We start from the raw sequence: 18,469 nt of genomic DNA on the forward strand, positions 1-18,469 counted from the left end.
TGCAGTTTATCACCAAAACTCTTTGTAAAACATTAATAAGCCTGAGTGTATACAAATTGGTTACTGCTCTATATGTTTCATATGCTTTCTTTAACTCCACTTCTGTGGGGAAAAAAATGGAAAAGAAAGAAAAATGTATATAGCATATACAAGTGCGACACAAGTCATATTGTAATTGAAAATTATTAAAAATTATGTTTCCTTTTTAATCGGCAGCTCTGTAATTTTTCTGAAAATGCAATATGGCTACCTGGAGTTGTTCTGTACACAGACTGTGTACAGAATGCCCCCCAAAAACATTTGCTGTTTCAGGCATCCCCTGCAACAAAAAATGACAATTTTGGTGAGATACTACCAATAGTGCAGGCCCAGCCGCTTTCCTCATTAGTGCTCTGCAGGTCCACAGCTGGATGATAATTATGAAACCACTCCCATTAGACCCATTTAGAGGGATTGTTTCAGAATAACAAAAGGTAGGAATCTGCAACAAAGGTTGTTAGAGTCCTTGCAATATACATAAATCAAAGAGGATTTTTTTTCTCAACAAAAGTAGAGTTACGCTTAAATTATTTACGGCAATTAGGGTTGCACCGATACCGATACTAGTATCGATATCAGTGCCAATATCAAGCATTTGCACAAGTATGTATCAGTACTCGTGCAAATGCTCCAATGCTTGATACAATACCTGTTGTATCAGACCAGGCGTCCTCAGTGTAGCAGGGACAGCCTCACAGGTAATCACTTCTGACCAGGGCCGGGACAAGGGGTGGGCAGGAGGGACGGCTGCCCCTGGCACAATGGTTTATTGCAGGGATGGGGTGAGAACCCTGACCCTAACCCTAAGGGAAAGAGGGGCGCAGTTTGCCATCTTTGCCCTGGGCACTGGATGACCTTGTCCCATCAGGGCTTCTGACAACCACTTCTCTCCCTCCCACGGCTGTCAGCTGCTTTATTAAAAGGCTATACAGGGGGATTGGTGCTTATAACTTGTAACTCCCCCAACAGATTACTCCCAACTGTCCTCCTGTGTCCTCCTCCAGCTCCCCGAGTCCTCCTCTGGCTTCAGGTGTCCTCCTCCCTCCCTTCAGTGTTGTCCCCCCTCCCTCTGTTGTCCCTGTCCGTCTCCGGGTCCTCCTCTGTGCTCCGCTGGTCCTCCTCAGGTCCTCGTTCTTCTCCGGGTCCCCCACTGTGCTCTGCGGGTCCTCCTCCGGTCCTTGTCCTCCTCCGGGTCCCCCTCTGTGCTCTGCGTGTCCTCCTTAGGTCCTTGTCCTTCTCCGGGTCCCCCTCTGTGCTCTGCGGGTCCTCCTCTGGTCCCCGTCCTCCTCCGGGTCCCCCACTGTGCTCTGCGGGTCCTCCTCCAGTCCCCGTCCTCCTCCAGTTCCCTTCCTCTTCCGGGCCCCCCTATGGGCTCCGCAAGTCCTCTTCCAGTTCTCGTCCTCCTCCGGGTCTGCCTCAGTGCTCCACGGGTCCTCCTCTGGCACCCCCCCTCCCAGATCTGTCAGGATGGAGAGTGGAGGAAGGAGCCAGTACATATGTAATTTACCATCTTCCTCCTTTTCCGAAAGCACATCACTGACTCTGTCCATTCATAACTGAGCATCATAAACTGTTTTTACTATGCTTCAGTTTATGAATGAACAGGAGCCTCTATCTCCTGTCAGTTAATCTTCAGTGCAGCTGAGGCTGCAGAGAAATGAACTAGGGAATATCTGTCCTTAGTCCCTTTCCCTGTCTCAAAGGGGAGATGTCAGGGGTCTGTTTAGATCCCTGATATCTCACCAAAGCCCCCCCCCCCCCCCCAACAGGGCTGATAAATAAAATCAAATAAATAAATAAATAATTAAAGGTTAAATTGTAAAAATAATAATAAAAAAATTACACCATCCACTCATTGTAAAAAGATAATAACAAAAAATATAAATTGTAAAAAATAATAAAAACATAAATTGTAAAGAATAAAATTGTAAGAGAACAAACAAAAAAAAACTACTGACACAGTCCATGCCTCATCAATGCCACCTATCAGTGCCCCTCAGTGCTGCATAATAGTGCCACTGTCACATGACATTAAAAAAAGTATCGGTTATCGGTATCAGCGAGTACTTGAAAAAAAGCATCAGTACTTGTACTTAAAAAACTTGTCTTAAAAAAGTTGTATCGGTGCAACCCTACTAGCGATGGAATGCATTCACTCCATTTGAAAGTAATGAGAATGATCCCACCACTGGGGTTCCTGAAAGGTATGAAATGTCAGTTGGGGGATTCAGTTGTCCATTTATAGTGGAAATAGTTGTGGTGTTGGAAGTTTTGTCTCACATTTCTTTCTATTAGGATATGACTTTGTTTTCTAGTGCACCATTACTAAGCATCATGTTTTAACTACCTCAATTATAGCATGTTTCTTCATTTCCCCCAAAAATGTGGCAAACACAATGGCCCAGATTCACGTAGATCGGCGCAAAATTGTGCGGGGGTAACGTATCTCATTTACGTTACGCCGCCGCAAGTTTTTCAGGCAAGTGCTTTATTCACAAAGCACTTGCCTGTAAAGTTGCAGCGGGGTAGCATAAATCACCCGGCGGAATTCAAATTCGACGGATAGGGGGCGTGTATCATTTAAATCAAGCGCGTCCCCGCACCGAACGAACTGCGCACGCGCCATCTGTAAAATATCCCAGTGTGCATTGCTCCAAATGACGTCGCAAGTACGTCATTGGTTTCGACGTGAACGTAAATGACGTCCAGCCCCATTCACGGACGACTTACGCAAATGACGTAACTTTTTAAAATTTCGACGCGGGAACGACGGCCATACTTAACATTGGCTGCGCCTCATAGACCCAGGGGCAACTTTACGCCGGGAAAAGCCTAACGTAAACGTCGTAACTTTACTGAGTCGGCCGCGCGTACGTTCGGGAATTCGCGTATCTAGTTAATTTGCATACTCAACGCGGATTTAAACGGAAGTGCCACCTAGCGGGCCAAAAAAATAATGCACTTAAGATCCGACGGCGTAAGAGACTTACGCCTGTCGGATCTAATGGATATCTATGCGTAACTGATTAGAATCAGTCGCATAGATACGACAGCTCAACGCAGCGATACGACGGCGTATCTGGAGATATATCGTATCTCGGTTGAGAATCTGGGCCAATACATATTAATGACTGCCTGCTTGTATACTGTATATATGTGGAATTGTGTATATACAGAAGGAAGAGTTCACATTAACTTTTTTCACAGTTGCATCTATGAGTCAAGTTTTTACTATTCCAGTTCACAGTACAGTGAATGTGTGAATATCCGGAGGATTGTAAATAAAAAGGAAGTGGTGTAAAACAGTTTAGACATCAGTTCTGATGGCTCAAGGCAAGATGACTTAATAACCTGTGTCAGTTTCTTCTTCATCTGATAATGTTAACACTGTACATTGTATTGTCACTTCCTGTGTGCAAAAGTTCTCGTTCTGCTACAGTAAAATTTAGAACAAGGAGGCTTGCAAGCATTAAATGACTATATACGGTAGGAAAAATGGTTCAAAAGATTTCTACCTTTTTTCGTAGGCGATTGAGCCAAAGGCCAACAGCTGAAGAGTTGGAGCAGAGAAATATTTTGAAACGTAAGTCTTGCAATACTTTGCATGTATATTTTATTAATTGTGTTGCTTTTTTTTGTAAAGGGCAACTTTTAAAGAACATTCCTCTTTGCTATCTGGGTTCCACATATCCACTACATTTGATGGTGAACATGAGTTCATTGACATTCAGGCATTTTATTGATTTATTTAAAAATGCCTCATCCAATCATCATCAAACTGTCAATCTGCATAGACACTCATTTACACCTGCTTTGACTTCAACGCACAAAGCGCCTACTGCTTCAACATGCTTTTTTGATGTGTTTTTGATGCTTCTACAATGCTTCAGTGATGTTTCAGTGGTGCTTCGATGATGCTCTAATGGGGCTTTTTTGAAGCTTAGCAGATGCCCTGTGTGAGTGTTGCTATCCCATATCTGCAAAACCTCCAGAACAAAGTTAAGCTAAAGCTAAATTAGTCTCTCAAAAGCTGCAGGTGCTTTAAGAGAGCTTTGTCATAGACTTCTATGGAGGCTTTGAATATGCTTTGAAGCACCACTAAAGCGACATGGGGTATAATTTTTGAAGCAAAGCAAACGCAAGGTGTAAACAGGACTGTAAGCTAACCATTTTATTTAGTGACAGGAACTTTGACTAGTTTTTACAGAGCTTTAAAAAAGCCTGTCCAAAGCCTTGTTTTGAAGTGTAAACAAGCCCTTCGTGAGGCCTCGTACACACGATCAGTCCAAACCGATGAAAACGGACTGAAGTTCAGTTTCATCGGTCCAAACCGACCGTGTGTACGCCCCATCGGTCTGTAGTCCTTCAGTCCAGAAACAGAGAACTTGCTTTAAAATTGGTCCGATGGACGCCTGACCGATAGGTCAAAACCGATGGTTAGTACGCAAAAGCATCGGTTCCAAACCCGGGCATGCTCAGAATCAAGTCGACGAATGCTTGGAAGCATTGAACTTCATTTTTTTCAGCACGTCGTTGTGTTTTACGTCACCGTGTTGGACTTGATCGGTTTTTGAACTGATGGTGTGTAGGCACCTCCCTCCAATGCCCTCATCTTCTCCCCCTCCTAAAAGCTCCACCATCTGTCCCATGTCTTACCTTTGTTGCAATATTAAGCTGAAACACCTATCCGGCTGTAGTACCTCCCAGCATATTATACTATACCTCAGTCACTTGCAAGGGAGATCATGCAGTAGGAGCATCAACAACTGGACACCAGGGGAAAAAATGGAGACCACAGAGGGTGTAGCCTACCACGCACCCTCTCCTGCTGTCTGCACTGTACTTTGAGCACCTGTTCTGTATCTCTTTTGTCCCTGTCTGACGCTCAGTGGGATCTGCGTAGGAGATCTGACCTGTGGAAGCTACTGGGGGATAAGCTATCACTTAAACGCAGAAGCTGGACTTCAGTGTTACCAAGTGATAGTGGAGAGCAGGGAGCAGAACACATGAGCCAGAGGTGGTGGAATTGAGTTACCCCCAGTTCCTGCTGAAAAAGCCCTGGTAGTAATGAGCCACAGCCTAGGGCTATAAGGTTAGAAGGGGCATCACTAGGGCTAAAAATGTACACATAACATTTTTTTGTTGTTTTCTTAAGTCCATTTTTGGATTTGTTTTGCCAGCAAGAAAGCAATTGGGGGGGGAGGGTATGCAGGATGTCAGAAGATGGTTCCACATATAAAGCTGGCTTTATGTTACCTCCAATCGTGTATTCTTGCAATTGTTTTTTCTAAACTAAAATCACATGACACAAGAGGTGGGGCTTGTACAAAAAAGTATTATCATTCAGGTGTGCCTATTGCAGAATTATGTATAAATACAGCCTTAATCATATGGTATGTAATTTATGCATAACTGAGCTAGGCAACATGCGGACAATGCAGGGCTCAGCAGTGATGTAGGGGTCAGAGGATGAAACCAAAAAAAACCCCTGTAAGGCAAAGGTATAATGAGCTAGTATGCATCACATACTAGCTCATGAAATACTTACCTTTGAAACGAAGCGCCGGCATCGCCTCCTGGTCACCGCTGAGGGAGCTGACACGTTCTCTCAGCCTTTCCTCTGCGTTCGCGGCTCTGGCGCTGTGAGTGGTCGGAGCCGTGATTACGGGGGAAGCGGGGTATACAACCGCTTTAATGCTATTGTATGTTAAAACATCTCATTCATTTTGAATGGACTAACAATGCACCATATCGCACTTTTTTAATGTAGCACATCATAATGCAGTGGTCTCCAAACTGTTGCCCGGGGGCTAGATGTTGCCCTTCACTTGCCTTTATCTGGCCCTTGGGGCACTATTCCACCAACTGACACCAATGCTTTCCTATTGATATCATCAATGGGGCACTATTCCTCCCATTAAAACCAACGAATGGGGCATTGATGTTGAGGCATTTTCTACTTCCACTGGCCACAGTCTGGCCCCCCTAAAGTCTGAAGGACAGTAAATTGGCCATTTGCTTAGAAATTTTGGAGACCCCTGCCATAATGCATGGCAACCACGTGAACCATAGTGCATTCTATTGCCATTCATGTTAAATGACACCCGAAAACACCATTACAGTAGCAGGTAATGCACTCTCACTGCTGCATGTTGTTCCAAAAAAGAGAGAGTTATTTGCACACAGGCTTGGTAAATTAATACTTCATCACAACATTCTCAAAAATTCCTATTTTACAGCTCGTAATGAACAAGAAGAGCAGGAGGAAAAACGAGAGATAAAGAGGAGGCTAACACGCAAGGTAAGACTATGCGCTTGATCATTGCCTAAAATACTGAAACTCTAAGCAAAACTAATAGCCTTCAAATATGGCATAAATATCTTGGCTGAAATGGCAAAAAAATATTTTTTTAGGTTAAAATAAATAGGAAACATTCCTTTCCTTTTATCTTATTTATATGCATTCTTTGGGACGCTTTCTTAGATCATTCTTTATAAGCGCTATTACTTATGTAAGCTGTATCACTGTATGTGTATATGACTGACTCCTATTGCACATCTCCTGTACGGGATGTACCTATTGGGGGTGATTTACTAAAAGTGGCACACAGAGAATCTGGTGCAGCTGTGTATAGTAACTGTTAAAAATTCTGTATATAGTCCTACAGAGCAGACAGTGCACATGTCACATGGGCTTTGCTGCTTAACTGCAGACATGAAACAGGAACTTTATTATACAGAGAAAAGACATTGGGGGTTATTTACTTAAAGCGGGGGTTCACCCTAGCATAAAATTAGGCATAGTAGCGCGAGCTACAGTATGCCTGTATTTATTTTTTTAGCCCCGTACTCACTGTGCAATCGTATATTGAAGATTCCGACTCCCCACGGGGAATGGGCGTTCCTATCCAGAGGGAAGGTGATTGACGGCCGGCTCTTGCACGTCACGCTTCTCCGGAAATAGCCGAAATAGGACTTGGTTCTTCACGGCGCCTGCGCATAGTCTGTGCGCAGGCACCGTATATCGTCGTGAAGAGCCGAGACCTACTCCGGCTGTCTTCGGGGAGCGTGACGTGCCAGAGCCGGCCGTCAATCATCTTCCCTCTGGATAGGAACGCCCATTCCCCGCGGGGAGTCGGAATCTTCAATATACGATTGCACAGTGAGTACGGGGCTAAAAAAATAAATACAGGCATACTGTAGCTCGCGCTACTATGCCTAATTTTATGCTAAAATGTTGTTATGGAGGGTGAACCACCGCTTTAAGGCAAATCCACTTTGCACTACAAGTGCACTAAAATGAGGGGAAGCTCTGCTGATTTTATCATCCCATCATGTGCTAAAATGCTGTTTTTATTTTCCTTGCATATCCCCCTCGGATCTACAGTGACTCCACTTTCAAGTGCACTTGCAGTGCACTTGTAGTGCAAAGTGGATTTGCCTTTAGTAAATAACTCCCAAAGAGTTTACCATAGATGCAGCTACAAACCCTGCTATCTACTGGTTGACATAGTTGTTGCACAAAATATAATTCTGTATGCCAACCGTAACCAATCAGCTTTTAGGTTTGGGTTGTATTATTATGCATTAAAGTGGTAGTAAACCCTTTTTTTTTAAGCCTTACCTGTAACTAGCCTGGATATCTCCTAAACCTTCACGGTTTAGGAGATATCCCCTGTGTCTGCATGTGCCCAAATGATCGTCACATGCACACGCTGTGCCATAACCGGCGGCTCCTGCGCGCATGCGCGGGAGTGACGTCATCTCGGCTCCGGCCAATCACAGCGCCAGACCTGCGATACCCGGAAGCAAGCTCTGGGAGAGATGTCTGCGGCTGGAGGGGGGTCGAGGATGGCTGCGGGGGCTTCGATCTAAGGTAAGTAATACATAATGAGCTAGTATGCTATGCATACTAGCTCATTATGCCTTTGTCTCGCAGATATTTTTTTTTACGAGTTTACAACCGCTTTAAGATAAAAAGACTTTTGTGCATTAGGATAAAAAGCCTTTTGTGTGCAGCAGCAGACCCCCTAATAATTGTCCAGTTATGTCCACGAGTGTCCGTCCGAGATTCTCCTTCCTGATTGGCTGAGACACAAAAAATTGCTGCTTTTCTTTAAGTGGATGTAAACCTGATTCGTGAAATTTGAGCTGAGCACATATATCTGCAGTGTTTTCTTAGCTCTCTCCAAAGCCCTAAGTCCTGTGGCTTTCTCCTACTCTGTTCTTTTGTTATCAATATGATAACTCTCTGACAAATGTGATAAAACCAGCCTGAAATGTGGCTGACAGCTGGTCAATTCACAGCCAGGGACGGACTGACAACTCAGGGGGCCCCCGGGCAGTAGGAGATTATGGGGCCCCGGGCAGTAGGAGATTATGGGGCCCCCAGGCAATAGATTATTGGGACACACACACTATGCATACACAGTATATACACACAGAATACACATACACACACTGAAAGGGTACTGGAGAGGTGGTGCAGCTATAATCTTGGGGTTTTTAGACCAAAAGGATGTCAGTAAGGGACATTTCAGGGACAGATGTAAAAAAACACAGATTTTTACATACTGTCCCTGGTTTTACTGAGGCTGGCAACCCTGATGGGGCCCACTAGTGGCATGGGGCCCTAGGTGAGTGCCCGAATGGTCAGTCTGCCCCTGTTCACAGCACAGCTTTGCAAGACTATGCCTATGAGGAGAGGGGTGTGTGCCTTTCTTCCAATCAGCTGTCTCACAGTGTATGGCAAAACTTCCCTCCCACTGCTGGAACAGGAAGATACATTTCTAACAGGACGTGCACTTTCTAAACAAAGCTGAAGGCAGCAGATATACATGTAAAACGTATGTAGGGAGATTGGTTTCATCTCTGTGTATCATCTGAGGCTGTTCACTTCACTGAGTATATGGAGGGTTTACATCCACTTTAAGCTTGCTGAGGTTCTAATGATATTTTAGAGCACTACAAAAACAATGTTCTGTGCACAGATGAGCAGAATGAAATCCCTAACGGTACTCAAACTTTTTTTCTCACAGTTGTAATGTCGTGTTTTCTGTGTCCTAGCTAAGGCTTTGCTTTATATTATGGTAAATCTGCTGACTAAATTAGACCGCTATGTGCCATGCATCTGTGGGGTTGACCCTCCTTCATACTGAAAACTGGCAGCTCAAGTTTGCCGGATCTTTTAGTAAGAAACTTCAAAGGCTTTCTGTAACAAATATGTAAATGAAGCTATGTTAAGAATGGAGAAAATAAAAGGCATGCTGTACAATTCAACAATACCTTTGAACATTTTTTTTTTTTGTAATATGCAATTAAATATAACACGTATTAACTAGTTTCTTCTGGCTTTTTTTGCCAAATAAAGCCAGCTTTCTGTCACTCCTAAAGCCTTTTGAATCAGTACATGGTAAAACAAGTTACAAATACAGATCAAAAACAAAATAAAATGAATCCAATAAAACAACAGCATTGCCGTAAATAGTAATAAAATACAGTTATCATTAACCACTTAAAGCGGAGTTCCGGCCACAATTTCACTTTTTAAATATAAATACCCCTGTAATACACAAGCTTAATGTATTCTAGTAAAGTTAGACTGTAAACTAAGGTCCGTTTTGTTAGGTTGTTACAGCATTTAGACACTTTATAAACTAGCATTAGGCCGTGGCCATCTTAAGTGTGGGCTTATGAAGCCAGACTGTATTACTTCCTGGATTTCAGCTTTGCAGACCTTGCACATGCTCAGTGCACATGAAGTGGAGCGGGGGGGGGGGGTCATCCGCGAGAGCCGCGAGTGACTATTATAGAAAAATAATTTATTGAGAAGGGGGGGGGATGATCCGCGGGAGCTGCGAGTGACAATTAAATAAAAATTTATTGAGAAGCGGGGGGGGGGGCCGCTGGAGCCGCAAGTGACAATTAAGTGACATAATCTAATTTACTAATATAATCTATACCACCACTAGACATAGGGAGTAGAAATATATAATTCATCTTTTGAGTGATGCAGGTTGATTGCAGGCAATAGTTTTAGGTGACATACATCTCTGCTATGACACCTGTCAGTAGTGCAGCTGGGCAAGTGCAAGTTATAGAAACCTAATTTAACTGCTTGCCGACCAGCGCACGACTATATATGGCATGGCACAGACAGGCAGAAGGACGTATATATATGTCCCCTTTAACAAGTCGGCATTGTGGGCCGGGAGCTCCGTGACTCCGACCGTGGGTCCTGCGGACTCGATGTCCGCGGGCATACCCACAATCGTCTCACGGTGAGGAAGAACGGGGAAATGCTTATGTAAACAAGCATTTCCCCAGTCTTCCTAGTGACAGGACAGTGTACACAGCTTCCTGTAATCGGAAGCTGTGATCACTGTAGTGTCGCAGTAAGCCCATCCACCCTATAGTTAGAACACATCCCTAGGCACACTTATCCCCTTCAGCGCCACCTAGTGGTTATCCCCTTTACTGCCAGTGGAATTTTCACAGTAATCAGTGCATTTTTATAGGCCCAAAAATGTGTCAAAAGTGTCTGATGAGTCCACCATAATGTCGCAGTCACGATAAAAATCGCTGATCGCCGCCATTACTAGTAAAAAAGAAAATATCAATAAAAAAGCCATAAAACTTTAACTATGTCAGTTAAAGCGACGCAGTGCCGAATCGCAAAAAGTGGCCCGGTCATTGACCAGCAAATTGGTCTGGGGCTTAAGTGGTTAAATATAATATCCACACTTAATCTAGTGTCATCCTGAATGATATCTATGTTACACTTTAACAATGCATTTTTTACATCTGCAGCTCAGTCAGAGGCCAACAGTGGAGGAATTACGTGAGAAGAAGATCCTGATACATTTCAGTGATTATGTGGAGCTTGCAGATGCACAGGACTACGATAGGAGGGCGGATAAACCATGGACTCGTCTCACAGCCGCTGACAAAGTTTGTATCTCTAGGAAATGAATTATTCAGTGTTAACAAAGTTTAGGTTCTCTGGGTAACAGAGTATTGCCATGGAAATCACTAGGAAATATTAACCCCCCTGACGGTAAACCCGAGCGTGACTCGGGGTTGGTTTTTCATGTTAGGATCGGTAAACCCGAGTCACGCTCGGGCTGGACGGGCTTACCTTTCGCTGGATCCACAGGCTTGGTTTACTTACCTTGTCCCTGGATCCAGCGATGCCACCCGATGTGTGAGCGAGCGGGTCCTCCTCGCTCGATTCACAGTCCCCGTGTGACGCCGATCTCCGTTCCCTGCGACGTTACGACGCACGGGGACGGAGAACGGCGCCAAATTCAAAAAAGTAAACAAACACTTTACATACAGTATACTGTAATCTTAAAGATTACAGTACTGTATGTAAAAAATACACACCCCCCTTGTCCCTAGTGGTCTGCCCAGTGCCCTGCATGTACTTTTATATAATAAAAAATGTCATTTCTGCCTAAAAACTGTAGATTGTCCAAAAGTGTCCCTTTATGTCAAAAATGGTTTTAGATCAGCTAGAAAACAGCGATAATAAATTATAATCACTTGCAGAAATGTGCGATAGCGATTTGCGGAGAAATTCGTCATAAAAAAAATAAAATAATGACAGCGACAATTCTGCAACTGCAAATTTCAGTGATTTTGAGTTGATTACATTATTGAATAATTTTTATTATAATTATATTATTATTTGTTATAATTATTTATAATTATTTATTATATTATAATTTATAATTTTGTTTTAAAAAAAAAAATCATACCCGGGATGCCTACAAGACTCTTGCTTGGTCAGATTTAAGTGAGTTATTTCTAAAAATTACAGGCCTACAATATAAAACGCCAATTTCCTTTGCCAGTTTATTAAAGTGGAACTTTACTCAAAACAACTTGATAAAAAATAATGTTCTTTAGCAAAGAACATACATTCCACATTAATAATTATACCACCAAAATTAGTATGTGCTGTAAATTGCCTCCAGCATTGCTTCTGTTTCTTCTTGCCGAAGGCTGCCATTTTGCTGAAGCCCAGAGTCCCTTAACCTCCCTGGCGGTATAATTCTTTTAGAAAAAAGGTGCTGAAAGTGGTACCATTATTTGCAAGGAAATTTGGTGATTTGTACTGTAGGCCTGTAATTCTTAGGAATAACTAAACTTAAATCTGACCAAACAAGAGTCTAGTAGGCATCCCGGGTATGACATTTTTTTTAAAACAAAATTATAAATTATAATATAATAAATAATTATAACAAGTAATAATATAATTATAATAAAAATCATTCAATAATGTAATCAACTCAAAATCACTGAAATTTGCTCAGTTGCAGAATTGTCGCTGTCATTACTTTTATTTTTTTATGACGAATTTCCCCACAAATCGCTATCACACAATTCTGCAAGTGATTATAATTTATTATCGCTGTTTTCTAGCTGTTCTAAAACCATTTTTTACATAAAGGGACACTTTTGGTTGCTATGGACAATCTACAGTTTGCAGGCAGAAAGAACAGTTTTTATTATATAAAAGAACATGTAGGACACTGGGCAGACCACTAGGGACAAGGGGGGGGGTGTATTTTTTACATACAGTACTGTAATCTATAAGATTACAGCATACTGTATGTAAGGTGTTTGTTAACTTTTTTGAATTTGGCGCCGTTCTCCGCCCCCGTGCGTCGTAACGTCGCAGGGAACAGAGATCGGCGGCACAGGAGGACACTGTGTGAATCGAGCGAGGTCCCGCTCGCTCACACAGCGTGGTGGCATCGCTGGATCCAGGGACAAGGTAAGTAACTTTGTCTCTGGCTGCAGCGAGGCAAGCCCGAGTCTGGCTCGGGGATACCGATTTTGGTATAAAAATCTCACCCCGAGCCAGACTCGGGAATACCGCTAGGAGGGTTAAAGCAGTGGTCCCCAACCTTTTTGACCCCGGGGACCAGCTGCGTGGACGAAAATTGTACCAAGGCCCGGGTTGGGAATGGCACGCGGGGGGTAACCGATTTTTCGCGGGCAATTTGTCAGCGCATTATTTCTATTATTACATTGTAGTAATAAATGAAATAGTTCAACTCACCATAATGCAGAATCCATGGAAGCCCTGAGCGTGTCACTTGCCACATTGCCTGTCACCAGATGCGGAATGTCACTTGCCACATCACCTGCCACGTTGCCTGTCACCAGATGCAGAATGTCACTTGCCACATCACCTGCCACGGATTCACAGGGTTCTCGCATTGCAGCAGTGTAAACCGCCCCTTATTAAAAGTCCCAGTATAAAAGTATTATCAAAGCCCCAGTATAAAAATATTATGAAAGTCCCAGTACAAAAATATTATTAAGGGGCGGTTCACACTGCTGCGGTGCAGGAACCCTGCGAGTCCACTGTGGGTTCCCGCATCACAGGTTTTCCGGCGGCAGTTCACATTGCCCTATGTGAACTGCTGGGAGTATCAGTTAAAAGTTAACAACACTCCCAAATCAGTTCGCATATCGCAGTGCGATCTGCAAATTTGGACAGGAATCGGATCTGCATGGCTGAAATCGCATCGCACAGAGATCGCATGTGATGTGCACTGCAGTGTGGTGCAAATCACATCCGAACTCTAACATCGCTGCAGTGTGAACCGGCCCTAAATGTCCCAGTGTAAAAATATTATTAAAATGTCCCAGTATAAAAAAATTATTAGATGTCCCAGTATAAAAAAAATGATTAAATGTCCCAGTATATAAAAATGATTAAATGTCCCAGTATAGAAAAAAATGATTTAATCGTTTTTTTATACTGGGACATTTAATCATTTTTTTATACTGGGACATTTAATCAATGTCCCAGTATAAAAAATGATTAAATGTCCCAGTTTATAAAAAAAAAAATGATTAAATGTCCCAGTATATAACGATTTAATCGTTTTTTTAAACTGGGACATTTAATCATTTTTTTATACTGGGACATTTAATCAATGTCCCAGTATAAAAAATGATTAAAATGATTAAATGTCCCAGTTTATAAAAAAAAATATTAAATGTCCCAGTATATAACGATTTAATCGTTTTTTTATACTGGGACATTTAATCATTTTTTTATACTGGGACATTTAATCATTTTTTTATACTGGGACATTTAATGTCCCAGTATAAAAAAATTATTAAATGTCCCAGTATAAAAAAATTATTAAATGATTAAATGTCCCAGTATTAAAAAATTCATAAATGTCCCAGCATAAAAAAATAATAATCTGTCAGTATAAAACAATATAAAGTTCCCTCAGAAGCGCCCACTGTACTTACACAGTCTCAGCGCGGGAATGTGAGGGGGAGCCATTTGCGGGAAAGCATAGAGCGGGCGGGCGGATAGATGAGAGATGACGTAATTCTCTCTCTCTCACTCCCTGCTCTCATAGGGCTGCTGCGCCAGGTCTGTGTAGCGTAGGGCGGGACAGCGGCGCGCCTCTGTGTAGCGCAGAGAGATGGCGTCATCTCTCTGCTCGGGCAGCTGATTTTGCAACGGATCTCCCCGGACATAGCAGCGGTAAGGCCTGCCAATGTGTCCTGTGTATCGCGGCCCGGCTGGAGAGGCGGTGCAGGGTTGACGACCCCTGCCTTAAAGGGTCACAAAAGGAGAGGCTCCCTGCCAGAACACTCCGATCAGCACCCGCAGTCATTGGCACCGGCTGGCATACACACCGGCTGAATGTCGGCCGTTTTTTATTGAACCGGTCGATGTCTCCCGACATTCGGCCATAAAATACATTTACGTTTTTGGTTGTAACATCACAAAATGGGGAAAATTTAAAGGGGTATGAATACTTTTTCAAGGCACTGTAATGTCACTGCTGAAAGCCCATATCAGGAAGTTAGCTCCCTGGATTTCTGGCACAATCAAGTTTTTATCTCTGCTTGCAGAGGCAAAACATGGGGAAATGTGCCTGTATTGCAGAGATGTTCTGCATATGTTTTATTTGAATTTAGCTCAATCATATACTGAAACAATTGCAACTTTTACAGTTCTAACTACATTACATTAATTAAAGATTAACCACTTGACCACTGGGCACTTAAACCCCCTTCCTGACCAGACCAATTTTCAGCTTTCGGTGCTCTCACAATTTGAATGACAATTACTCAGTCATACAACATTGTACCCATTTGAAATTTTTGTCCTTTCTTTCACACAAATAGAGCTTTCTTTTGGTGGTATTTGATCACCTCTGGGTTTTTTATTTTTTGCGCTATAAAAGAAAAACGACTGAAAATTGTGTAAAAAATAAAAATAAAAACTTGTTTCTGTCATATTAGCAGGTTATTTCTCACACACAGCATATGCATACCACTAATTACACCCCAAAACACATTCTGCTATTCCTCCCGAGTATAGCGATACCACATGTGTGTGACTTTTACACAGCGTGGCCACATAGAGAGGCACAACATGCAGGGAGCGCCATCAGGCGTTCTGGAGCACCGAGACCAATTCTGACATTTCTCTCCTACATGTAAAAATCATCATTTATTTGCTAGAAAATTACATAGAACCCCAAAACATTATACATGCTTCTTTAGCAAAGACCCTAGAGAATACAATGGCGGCCGTTACAACTTTTTATCTCGCATGGTATTTTCGCAGAAAATTTTTGAACGCGTGTTTTTAAAAAAAAACTGTTTTGTGCTTAAAAAAAGACAAAACAGTAAAGTTAGCCCAATTTATTTTCATAACGTGAAAGATGAAGTTACGCCGAGTAAAAAGATACCTAACATGTCACACTTCAAAATTGCGCACACTCATGGAATGGCGCCAAACTCCGCTACTTAAAAATCCCCATAGGCGACGCTTTAATTACTTTTATTGGTTACATGTTTTTAGTTACAGAGGAGGTCTAGGGCCAAAATGATTTCTCTCGCTCTAACGTTCGCAGAGATACCTCACGTGTGTAGCTTGAACACCGTTTTCATATGTGGGCGGGACTTATGTATTTGTTCGCTTCTGCATGCGAGCACACGGGGACAGGGGCGCTTTAAAAAAATAAATAAAAATTATTGTTCATTTTACTTTATTTACTTGATTTTGACACTTTTTTCCCCAAAAATACATTTTTTTATCACTTTTATTCCTATTATAAGGAATGTAAACATCCCTTGTAATAGGAATATAGCATGACAGGTCCTCTTTACAGTGAGATACGGGGTCAATAAGACCCCACATCTCACATCTAGGCTGGGAAGACTGCAGAGTATCGCGCAGGGTATTGGGGTATTGCAGAGTATGGGGGTATTGCAGAGTATCGCGCAGGGTATTGGGGTATTGCAGAGTATCGCGCAGAGTATTGGGGTATTGCAGAGTATTGCGCAGGGTATTGCAGAGTATTGGGGTATTGCAGAGTATTGCGCAGGGTATTGCAGAGTATTGGGGTATTGCAGAGTATTGCGCAGGGTATTGCAGATTATTGGGGTATTGCAGAGTATTGCGCAGGGTATTGCAGAGTATTGGGGTATTGCAGAGTATTGGGGTATTGCAGAGTATTGGGGTATTGCAGAGTATCGCGCAGAGTATTGGGGTATTGCAGAGTATTGCGCAGGGTATTGCAGAGTATTGGGGTATTGCGCAGGGTATTGCAGAGTATTGGGGTATTGCAGAGTATTGCGCACGGTATTGCAGAATATTGGGGTATTGCAGAGTATTGCGCAGGGTATTGCAGATTATAGGGGTATTGCAGAGTATTGCGCAGGGTATTGCAGAATATTGGGGTATTGCAGAGTATTGCGCAGGGTATTGCAGATTATAGGGGTATTGCAGAGTATTGCGCAGGGTATTGCAGATTATAGGGGTATTGCAGAGTATTGCGCAGGGTATTGCAGATTATAGGGGTATTGCAGAGTATTGCGCAGGGTATTGCAGATTATAGGGGTATTGCAGATTATAGGGGTATTGCAGAGTATTGCACAGGGATAGCTGAGCTGGGATGGATGGATGGAAGGCTGGATCTGTGACTGCAATAGTCACAGATCCAGCCACAGTGCTGCTGCTGACACCCGCTCCCCCCCCCCTCTCCTCTCACACTGTACCGAACGGTACAGAGAGGAGAGGGAGGAACCGGCGTCATCAAATGACGCCGGTTTGTTTACAAGTGATCGCTCCGTCATTTGACGGAGCGATCACGTGGTAAACGGCCGCTAACAGCGGCAATTTACCGCGATCCGTGATGCGCCGGGTCTTCTAGACCCGGCGCTCGCGGATGATTCCAGGAGCGCGCCCCAGGGGGCGCGCGAGTGGAGCATTCTGGGAGGACGTCCCAGGGACGTCCTGTCAGAACAACTCGACCGCGCCGTAGCAGTAAAATGCCTATGGCGCGGTCGGCAAGTGGTTAAATCTGGTTGCTGTCTGTAAGTGGACAACACAACTCTTTGTTTATTAACCATTTCAGCTCTCATACTTGTATTCCCCTTAAGCCCTGCCACTCTTCCATAAAGGCCAGATTTGTGGAGCGCACAACTAATAGTTGCCCTGTGGATAGATTCTCCCATCTGAGCTGTGGAACTCTGCACTAAGGTTCTCTAACAAACCTCTGAAGGCTTCACAGAACAGCTGTATTTATACTGAGATTAAATTACACACAGGTGGACTCTATTTACTAAATAGGTGACTTTCCAAGGCAATTGGTTCCGCTAGATGTCAGTTAGGGGTATCATAGTCAAGAGGGCTGAATACAAATGCATGCCACACTTTTCAGATATTTATTTGTAAAAAAAAAAAAAAAAACATTTTTCATTTTCCTTCCACTTCACAATCACGTGCCACTTTGTGTTGGTCTATCATATAAAATCCCAATAAAATACATTTACGTTTGTGGTTGTAACATGACGCAATGTGGAAAATTTCAAGGGGTATGAATACTTTTTCAAGGCACTGTAGCTTTGTCTCCACATATCCATGAAATAAAGGGGGGATTTGTAGTCCAGCAGGGGATAACTCAAGCTGACGCTGACAATACTGCTCAGGATTTTAGTGCAGCAGAGGCACTGTGTTGTACTCACTACAAGAAGTTAGAAGTTCCCTGGATTTCTGGCAGGATCAACAGATATTATTCTAATTTTCCAGTGTTTTTAAAGCCAAAACGGGAAAATGTACATGTGTACATTTACACTTAATATGTTTTTTTTTTTTTAGGATATACATTTCTACTGCTCATTGCCTGTATTGCTTTTTGTAATAAATCTGGTCAAAGGGGAAATATTTTTTTAACATGCTCTTTCTTGTCATTACAGGCAGCCATACGAAAAGAGCTGAATGAATTTAAAAGTACAGAAATGGAAGTTCATGAATTAAGTAGGCATTTAACAAGGTTAGTACTTATCACTAAGATACATATGGAAGGAACATTTTCAGCAGCATGTTTCACATAAGAACTCCTTGCATTGGCTATAGTGATCACATTGGCTA

General features: G+C 42.8%; 1 protein-coding gene across 6 annotated transcripts in view; it reads left to right on the plus strand.

Annotated features, from left to right (window-relative positions):
* PHACTR1 (phosphatase and actin regulator 1) overlaps positions 1–18,469 on the plus strand; it is a 411,120-nt gene that overhangs the window by 387,504 nt on the left and 5,147 nt on the right. For all 6 annotated transcript variants that reach the window (XM_040353735.1, XM_040353739.1, XM_040353736.1 and 3 more), the window contains 4 exons: positions 3,567–3,622; positions 6,279–6,340; positions 10,849–10,989; positions 18,295–18,371. In XM_040353735.1, coding sequence (XP_040209669.1) covers positions 3,567–3,622; positions 6,279–6,340; positions 10,849–10,989; positions 18,295–18,371 — 336 coding nt within the window. The remainder of the gene's footprint in view (positions 1–3,566; positions 3,623–6,278; positions 6,341–10,848; positions 10,990–18,294; positions 18,372–18,469) is intronic.

Source organism: Rana temporaria, chromosome 5, assembly GCF_905171775.1.
Source record: "Rana temporaria chromosome 5, aRanTem1.1, whole genome shotgun sequence".
NCBI lineage: Eukaryota > Metazoa > Chordata > Amphibia > Anura > Ranidae > Rana > Rana temporaria.